The sequence below is a fragment of the Rosa chinensis genome, chromosome 4 (genome assembly GCF_002994745.2).
Source record: "Rosa chinensis cultivar Old Blush chromosome 4, RchiOBHm-V2, whole genome shotgun sequence".
NCBI classification, from domain to species: Eukaryota; Viridiplantae; Streptophyta; class Magnoliopsida; order Rosales; family Rosaceae; genus Rosa; species Rosa chinensis.
In genome coordinates, this window is record NC_037091.1 from 15,757,501 (window position 1) to 15,767,369 (window position 9,869).

Consider the following 9,869-nt stretch of genomic DNA (forward strand, 5'->3'; position numbering starts at 1 on the left):
TGTGGATTGTTTGATTGATTTCCAATCGTTTGCAGAGGAGTTACGATGTTGTTACTGCCAAAGAACACATTCTAGAGTAGTTACAGTTGGTTTAGAATGAGGAGTTCCCTGCATATTTGGTATCGTAATTTGCAATAACATGCAGTGCGCTTTGAATCAAGTACGGGTTTAGAGGCTACTGCCTTGACAGGTTTTGAAATGACATCTTTGTCTATGCACCACATGTAGTAGGGGTCATCTTTCTTACCCTGAGCAGAGGCAGATAAATCTCAAATTCATCAACATTTGTTCTTTAGGTTACATTCTTGGAAAGCCAGAGTATAAATGTCCTGGGTGTTGTGGAAAGAAGTAAACTTTTCGGCTTCACTTGGTGGGATACTATATCAACCTCACATGCAGAATTGACCAAGTTATTAAAGAGTGAGGAAAGGAGCTATAGGATTATCAAATATTAGCTGCTGCTTGTAAACCAGTTTATAGGACAGGAAGATTCTTAGGTCATGTACTAGTCAATGTCTCTCATCATCAATCTCTTGCTGGAGGATCTTAATTTTTAAGCAATTTGAGTAATTACCGAAGGTAGTAGAATTAGTTAGTAGTCCATATAAGTGTAATCCACCGAGTAATACTAAATAAATTTTATAAAATGTAGTCATTTTGTATTGTTTTTCCCTCACTTGAAATAGTTTTACTCTATTTGCATATTGCTAATGTGACAGAACCCGTGTATAATGATACATACCTAACCTTTCACCTAATTGTTAACTTTTGGGCTCATTCTCTGATTCTGCAGGTTATTAGAGCTGGTCGACAAGTTCCAGTTTCGATTTGTGATATTGTTGTTGGTGATGTTATATTCCTTGAGTTTGGTGATGAGGTTTGTAGATTCCTTAAGAGTTAATCCTGAAACACACCATAACTGATTTATTGTTTATTTAGTTTGTGTTGAAGGAAAATCAAGTTTAGTGTGCCTTATCAAACTAGGAATAGGAATAGGAGAGAAGGTTCTAGATTTCCCAATCCTACACGGATTGGTATTCCTTGTAACATTAGATTATGCACTTTGTAATCCCTATATATAGGGCTCCTATTCTCTATAATGAAATACACTTCTCTCATCAATCTCTCTCAATACCAATATACTTAAACACGTTATCAGCACGACTCTAGCCACAAAAACCGAAACCAACTATTCTGCCTACCTGCGTGCCCGTGCGTCTGCAGCCCCGCGTCGCTGCCCTGCTGCTCCTGCAGCTCTGCCGCACATCTGCTGCCCCGCGCACACCTGCCCCCGCAGCCCGTACGCACACCTGCGTTCGCTGCTGCCTTGCCCGCAACGACTGCTGCCCCGCAACCGGCCTGCCCACTTCGCGCCCGTAGCCCCTGCACCCCCTGCTGCCCCTGCAGCACACCTGCAACTCACTGCCACTGCAGCCCCTGCTGCCACGCACCACTGCACACCTTTACTCGACTCGCTTCGTTCCATCACGCCTGCATCGACACGCGCGTGATCCAAAACCAAAAAGTAAGTATCCAAAAGAGTAAGTTTTAAAGTTCCTAAATTGAAATTCTTTCTTTTTCTCGGGGACTTAAAAACCTCCCTTCTTCTTCATCCCACCTTTCATAGAACGTGGGTTCGATTCAATGCGGAATCGTGGGGATTCACGCAATTAACGAACTAAGAGCGTTCGTAAGACTTCGGACTAAGAGCGTCCGCAAGCATCGATTTATGACCTTATAAACATCATTGTTTCGGTCTAATCCAATTTTCTTGGAAATCGATTTCTTGGTAGCATAGCTCGGAAATCTTAAATATTTAGTTGTCGTGGAAGTTTTAACTCCGAAACTAATATATTTCTTCTTCTTATTTCAGGATGTCGAAACTTGACTTCCCTGCACTTACCTCAACTGGCTCGGAATATCATAGTTGGGCCACGGATGTTGAGCACCATCTCACTTCAAAAGGGATCCTACCCTTAATTCAAGCTCCTAATCCTACTCTCATATTTGAGCGTACGGCTACGAACAATGCCACCGCCCTCATCTTGATGAGGCGCCACATGGATAAATCACTCCGACTGGAGTACATGGCAATCAAGGATGCTAGAGAATTATGGGTCGCGCTAGAAGAGCGATTTGGTAATATCAAGGATACCCTCCTCCCTGACTTGAAAGTTCAATGGGGCAATCTACGATTCGCCGACTTCAAGTCTGTAGCTGAATACAATTCAGAAGTTCTACGCCTCAAAACCATGTTGGGGTTCTGTGGACAACCCGTCACAGAGCAAGAACTAATTGAGAAAACTCTCTCCACCTTCCCCGTCTCAGCAATTTTGCTCTCAAAGCAATATCGAACGGAGTTCGATACTAGACGGATCACGAGATTTCATCAGCTCATTACTATTATGTCTGTAGCTGAAAAGCATGATAATATCCTCGTGAAGAATTATAATTCAAGGCCTATCGGAACTAAGAGCGTTCAAGAGGCGAATTATAATAATGCACCCAAAGGAGGGCGCAAGGAGCGGAACCCTAAGAATAAGGGACACAACGGACGTTCTGGTCCATATAACCGCCCTACAAAGGAAGGTACTCGTCAGAATGAAGGACGATCACGTGGCAATACATGGCAACGTGGGAGAGGAGGCCGTGGGGCTCCAGGACATGGAGGAACCACCCAGGGCCGTGGGAATGGCGCCAACTCCTATGGGGGACGCCACCCAAGTGCAAACAATGCACCTCAATTAAAGGGAGGAAATCACAATGACATGTGTCATCGATGTGGATCTAGTGAGCACTGGTTCAAACAATGCAACGCAAGCAAACAATTGGCTGCGCATTACAAGGCATTTAGAGACTTCAGAGAGCATGAAGCCAACTTTGCCGAAAATATAGAAGAAGATGGTGATGATGTCAACGTCAATCTCACCATAGCGGACTTCAAATCTGACAAAGAATTGCACAAGGATGCTGCAGATTTTGATTAGTATAGTCCTTTACTTTTCCAAGAATTATGTAATGGCTATTATGCCTTAAATCAATAAAATGACTTATTGTATTAACTTTTTCCCTCTAGGCGTACTCAAGAGTACTTGTGATGTCTAGGCAAGGTTTGATCTGAGAGAACGGTTTTAAAAGTGAGCAACGCTCCACCAAAATCTCGCCTTACCTTACCTGGTCACAACTAAATTGAAATTACCAAAAGGATTGAGTGACTACGATTTGTCTACGGTTTGATTTTTATATTGGATTAGATTTTGGTCAAGAAACTTTGATGTAATCATTGGCTATTATTAATAAAGTATCGATTTATTTTATTCAAATGTCTTGGACATATTCTAAATTCGAACTTTATTATTTTTCAGTATGTTTCCCGGAGAGCTCGAATGCCTCGTGGATAGTGCTACTACACATACCATCCTTCGAAACAGGCAGCTATTCCTATGGATGGCGCCTACTCGATCTTCTGTGACTACGATGGCTGGACCATCTCAATTGATTCATGGTCGAGGACCAGCTCAATTTATGTTGCCTAATGGCACTACCTTGAATGTCACCGAAGCTCTTTATGCTCCTAGGGCAGGAAGAACCCTATTGAGCTTCAAAGATATAAGAGCCAATGGTTTTCATGTGGAAACACATTGTGAGAATGGACAAGAGTTCCTTTGCATCACCTCTAATGACTACGGACATAAACGAGTATTAGAGAAACTTATGTGTCGCTCTAGTGGGTTGTATGCAACCACTATTCGAGTCATTGAATCCAACCATGTCATGAGAGATGATTTATGGGATTCCGACACGTATAGGCTTTGGCACGACCGTTTGGGACACCCAGGTCGTGACATGATGATCCGTATATTAAAGACTTCACACGGACATCCCTTTTTCAGAACGAAAAGAAGTAAAACTCGGTTTTTGGACACCGAAGGAGCCCCTGCGCCTCACGGCGCCGTTCACCCCCAAATCCGGCCATCCTTGGCCGGCGCCGCCTTCCCCCTGCGGCCTCAGGGTGGCATTGACGCCACCAAGGGTCCTTTGTCTCCAACTTTTACTTCTAAAGTCACTTGTGACTTTGTGGCTCAACCAAAATCCTCATTGGTTGTTTCTAAAGCCCATCATTCGTTCTGCAAAGCCTGCTCTTTAGCAAAGTTAGGATCACGACCATCCTATGCAAAGGACACCAAGGAAAATATACCATTCTTGCAAAGAATTCAAGGTGATATTTGTGGACCTATTCAACCACCATGCGGACCATTTAGATATTTTATGGTGTTGGTTGATGCATCGACACGCTGGTCACATGTCATGCTATTGTCCACAAGGAACGCTGCATTTGCTAAACTCCTAGCACAAATAATTAAGTTACGGGCTCACCACCCTGATCATCCCATTAAGTCTATAAGATTAGACAATGCTGGGGAGTTTACATCAAAGACTTTTGATGATTATTGCATGTCCATTGGGATTGATGTTGAACATCCTGTTCCTCATGTTCATACCCAAAATGGTCTCGCAGAAGCCACCATTAAACGACTTCAAATGGTTGCTCGAGCATTGGTGATGCGCACCAATCTCCCTATTTCTGCTTGGGGCTATGCAATATTGCATGCAGCTGTGCTTATTCGTCTGAGGCCCACTGCCACTCAACCCTTCTCTGCGTCCCAGATGGTTACTGGGTATGAGCCTGATGTCTCACACTTACGCATATTCGGGTGTGCAGTCTATGTGCCTATTGCGCCGCCACAGCGCACCAAAATGGGTCCTCAAAGACGATTAGGCCTTTATGTTGGATATGATTCTCCAACAATTATCCGCTACGTAGAACCCTTGACAGGCGATCTCTTTACCGCTAGATTTGCGGATTGTCACTTCGATGAGACAGTCTTCCCGTCGTTAGGGGGAGATAAGAACATCAATGTTCAACAGGAACGACAGGAATTGTCGTGGTCTGTCCCCACTATGTCTCATCTTGATCCCCGAACCGCACAGTCAGAAATTGAAGTGCGGAGAATTCTCGATCTTCAGAACGTAGCAGATTCGATGCCTGATGCGTTTTCTGAGATCGCTAAAGTGACGAGATCACACATACCTGCTGCAAACGTGCCTGCAAGGATTGATGTCCCTAAAAGTAGAGGACATGACGCCAACTCAAAAATGCATGAGTATGGCGCCAACGTCCCATCTCTCAATGATGGTGACGTTGTGGCTAGGCCCACGGCTCCCGCCAAGAAGCGCGGGAGGCCCATAGGTTCGATGGATTCTCGCCCAAGAAAGAAAGCGAGTTTGGCACAAAATAATCCATTAATCATCGATATAAATAATCCATCTCATGAGAATATTCCGGATTATGGTTATGTCCAAGAGACATCATTGGGGGACGCTCCAATGTCAGAACCAACTCCAGAGAATAGAGAGATCTCCATAAATTACACTAGTGTACATGAGATGATGGATAGAAATTCTATGGCGATTGATGATGCATTTGCATATCATATTGCGAAAGGGATTATAGAATATGATGATATCGAACCTCGCTCTGTTGAAGAATGTCAACGAAGAGCAGATTGGCCTAAATGGAAAGATGCGATCCAGGTTGAATTGGATTCACTAACAAAGAGACAGGTATTTGGGCCTGTAACGCAGACACCCCCAAGTGTAAAGCCTGTTGGCCATAAATGGGTCTTTGTTAGAAAGCGTAATGAGAAAAATGAGGTGGTAAGATATAAAGCCCGCCTTGTGGCGCAAGGTTTCTCACAACGCCCTGGAATTGACTACGAAGAGACATATTCTCCCGTAATGGACGTTATAACGTTCCGCTACCTTGTCAGTTTGGTAGTTTCCGAAAAACTTGACATGCAGCTTATGGATGTGGTTACAGCATATCTCTATGGGGATCTAGATTCAGAGATATATATGAAGGTTCCAGATGGACTTCAATTACCCAAATCAAGTGGCTCTAAACCACGGAGCGCGTTTTCAATAAGATTAAAACGCTCACTATATGGATTAAAACAATCTGGACGGATGTGGTATAACCGTCTAAGTGACTACTTGATTGGGAAGGGATATATTAACAATGAAATATGCCCATGCGTGTTCATTAAAAGAACAAGTTCCGGATTTGCAATCGTAGCAGTTTATGTCGATGACATGAACCTAATTGGGACTCTAGATGAGTTGAAGGAAACTGCTAAATACTTGAAATCCGAATTTGAGATGAAAGATCTTGGGAAAACACGGTTTTGTCTCGGTTTAGAACTCGAGCACCGTAGTGATGGGATTTTGATCCATCAGTCTGCATATACTCAGAAAATTCTAAGGCGCTTTAATGAAGATAAAGCAAAGCCTGCGAGTACTCCCATGATCGGCCGTAGTCTTGAGCCCGGAAAAGATCCGTTTCGTCCAAGGGATGAGGACGAAGAACCCCTAGAGGCCGAAGTGCCCTATTTGAGTGCAATAGGCGCATTATTGTACTTAGCTCAATGCACAAGACCGGATATCTCATTCGCAGTGAACTTGTTAGCTCGACATAGCTCTGCGCCAACACGCCGCCATTGGATTGGTATAAAGACAATCTTTCGATACCTAAGAGGTACGATTGATATGGGCTTATTCTATCCCTACAGAGAGAAAAGGAATGACGGAAATTTGGGATTGGACCCCAAAAGGCAAAACGCCCCCGTCCATGGAATGGCCGCCGGCCATGTTGCCGCCGCCGGCGCCGCCACCGCTCATGGTGGCCGGCGTTCTCCTATCTCCCTCCATCAAAACGACAATGATGTCTTGATGGGTTTTGCTGATGCAGGGTACCTCTCTGACCCTCACAATGGTCGCTCCCAAACTGGTTATGTCTTTACCATGGGAAGCACTGCTATATCTTGGAGGTCTACAAAACAGACCCTTGTTGCTACTTCCTCAAATCATGCAGAGATTATTGCTCTACATGAAGCTGTACGTGAATGTGTATGGCTAAGGTCTGTAATTCGACACATTCAAGGAAGTTGTGGTTTGAAGTCTACCACAGATGAACCTACATGCATTTATGAGGATAATGCAGCTTGTATTGAACAAATGAAGTTAGGTTTCATCAAGGGTGACAACACCAAGCATATATCGCCTAAGTTCTTTTATAATCAGCAACAACAATCACTTCTAAAGATTGAAGTGAATCAAATCCGATCAGAGGATAATGTAGCGGACTTATTCACTAAGTCGTTACCTAAATCCACCTTCGAGAAACATGTGAAGAGCATCGGATTGAGAAAGTTATCCGAACTCCCACGATTGTAGCAATCAGGGGGAGATATCGACATCAGGGGGAGTTATGATGTCTACATGTTCGATCTCGAAGAGTGAAGGACGTGTTGTGCTCTTTTTGTCCTTCGACCAGGATTATTTTTGTCCCACAGGGTTTTTGTTACCTGGCAAGGTTTTTAACGAGGCAACGGATGAAGCGTCACCACCAAGTTTGAGCGGCACAAGGGGGAGTGTTGAAGGAAAATCAAGTTTAGTGTGCCTTATCAAACTAGGAATAGGAATAGGAGAGAAGGTTCTAGATTTCCCAATCCTACACGGATTGGTATTCCTTGTAACATTAGATTATGCACTTTGTAATCCCTATATATAGGGCTCCTATTCTCTATAATGAAATACACTTCTCTCATCAATCTCTCTCAATACCAATATACTTAAACAAGTTTCAATATATATATATATATATATATATATATATATATACAGCAAGGTTCCAAAGAGGACGTCCTTGCTATACATAATCTGCGGATGGGTCAATCTCTGCCGTCCGTTTCTTTAAATGAAAAGTAACGGCTTGGATCGAGAGCGTTACTGTTTGGATACAGAGATAGAGAGAAGCTCAGAGCCTCAGATGGTTTCATTTGCATACAGAGATAGAGAGATAAAGAGAGGGGGAAGAGTGAGGCGATGGGAGCGGAAGACCCAACAACAAATATATGCGATTTCCAATCTGAAACTGAAAGAGACGACTGATTCGAGAGAGAGGGAAGAACATGGCGAATCAAGGCGGTTCTTGGGTTTTGATTTGAGGAAGAACATGGGGACGGGAAGAGAACGAACAATGCGAATCTCTGTTCTTGGGTTCATCTGAGAAGAACACAAATTTGGGTATATCTATTTCTTTTTTTGTTTTTCTTTTTTTAATAATTTTTTCTGATCGATTACACCGCTTTCATCTTTCGCTTCTGGGTTTTTTCGCTCCATAGAGACAGATAGCGAGAGCAAAGAGAGCAAAGGAAGATGGGAAAGAAGAAGACATTCGGGAGAAGACAGAAAAGAGAAGGTAAGCTTGAATTTTGGGTGTGATTGCTCCGGTTTTGAATTTCGGTGCATGCAATTATGGGTGGTGCCTATGAATGTGGGTATGCGGGTTTATCTATCTGGGTTTGGTTTGCAATTTGATCCACCTCACCGCCAAACTGAAGCTTTTTTTTTTTTTTTTTCCCACCTCATCAGTGCGAATATAACTGTTCCCACATTTTTATGTAAAGATTGAGCCTTTAGCTTCATTTTGATATTGGGTTTTGCTATTACTATGTTTGTCACACTTTCTGGAATCAAGTTTATGTTTTCGCTGCTAAGGCTTGGAATTGTCAACAGCATATATCATTGGTTAGCATCAACTTTGTGTATTTTAATTTGAAGGCTTTTATTTCTGTCTAATTGTTGGGTTTTGAAGTGGATAGTTTTCCTTATTTTAATCTTATAGCTTTTTGCTTATTAAATTATAGGTGTGTTCAATTTTGGTGGTGACTTGATTTGTTGGTTTGTATTGAAATACTGTGTATCTGCAGATTGGAACAAAGTAGTGGAGATACTATGATTTTGGTCCAAAAGGAGTAGTTGCCCTTATTCGTCTTTCTGGAACAGCAGGGACGGTGGATGTCTGTTACAAGAAGATCATGTCATTGTCCATGAAGGTAGTACGTTGTCATCTTTAAAGATCTGTTCATGTTATCTTCCATTTAAGTCTTTGCAAAGCATATCGGTATTTGACTTTGATTTTCTTTTCTTCATTGATAGGCACTTAGATTTTAGTTTAGTTTTCAAGTATTCATGGTCCACAATGCATGTTTGACATTCATTGGGCATTAATTTTGACTGTTCAGTTGCTAGTTTGCCAGTAATCATTAAGTTTTATCACTTCACATACAAATGAGAATTAGATATCCCATTCAGAACTCTCCTGAGTTGCAACTGTAGGCTGCTTTGTGCAAGATGCTTTGCTCCTTGATTTTAACTGAAATTGTTAAATTTTTTGATGTGATTTTTGTGTGCAGGATTTCTATGAGGATATACTTGAGGAGCTGAGCAGTAACAAACATATCATTCTCAGACTATAATTAAAGAGTTGGTGCATGAAAAGCAATGGGATAGGCAAGAAATAGATGACTCGATGAATGTTTGTGGAATGTTTGTAGTAGTAAACACTAAAAGTAATGTGAATGTAATGTGCATTTTCTGGAATCACAGTGTATAGAACATGTGAATGTAATGTGCATTTTCTGGAATCACAGAGCTTTGCTCTTGCTATGCTGGAGAAGGTGTCATTTGTTGTACTTTACAGTATTATAGAAGGAATGAAATGGCTTTAGTCTTTGTATATTGTATCCTATTTAGAAATGTTGGTTGTATCGGCTTTGCTTTGGAAGCATTTTGTTTTGTTGGTTGTGGTTGTTGTCTACTTTGGCAACAAAATTGAACTTCTTGTGATTTATTGGAACATATTAAGTCATTTTGCTCCAGATTGGAACATTTTGAGATTTATTGAACTTCTGATTTGAACTTCTTGTGATTTATTGCATTTTAAGTCATTTTGCTCCAGATTTGAA

General features: G+C 42.1%; 1 protein-coding gene and 1 long non-coding RNA gene across 19 annotated transcripts in view; both read left to right on the forward strand.

The window, feature by feature from the left end:
* LOC112196404 (calcium-transporting ATPase 10, plasma membrane-type) overlaps window positions 1–1,089 on the forward strand; it is a 20,962-nt gene extending 19,873 nt beyond the window's left edge. For 16 of the 17 annotated variants that reach the window (XM_040518493.1, XM_040518494.1, XM_040518501.1 and 13 more), the window contains one exon: window positions 794–1,087. In XM_040518493.1, the coding sequence (XP_040374427.1) occupies window positions 794–901 (108 nt within the window). In that variant the 3' untranslated portion in view covers window positions 902–1,087. Of the gene's footprint in view, window positions 1–793 lie in introns of all 17 variants that reach the window. The other variant, XM_040518504.1, reaches the window with a different exon arrangement.
* Window positions 1,090–7,816: 6,727 nt separating this feature from the next.
* LOC112200531 lies at window positions 7,817–9,632 on the forward strand. Of its 2 annotated transcripts, XR_005809337.1 has the most exons (4): window positions 7,817–8,145; window positions 8,244–8,320; window positions 8,832–8,957; window positions 9,318–9,632. It is a non-coding gene; the product is annotated as an uncharacterized LOC112200531 (long non-coding RNA). The 2 variants fall into 2 exon arrangements; XR_002936354.2 differs by having other exon boundaries at window positions 7,817–8,320.
* Window positions 9,633–9,869: the final 237 nt, after the last annotated feature.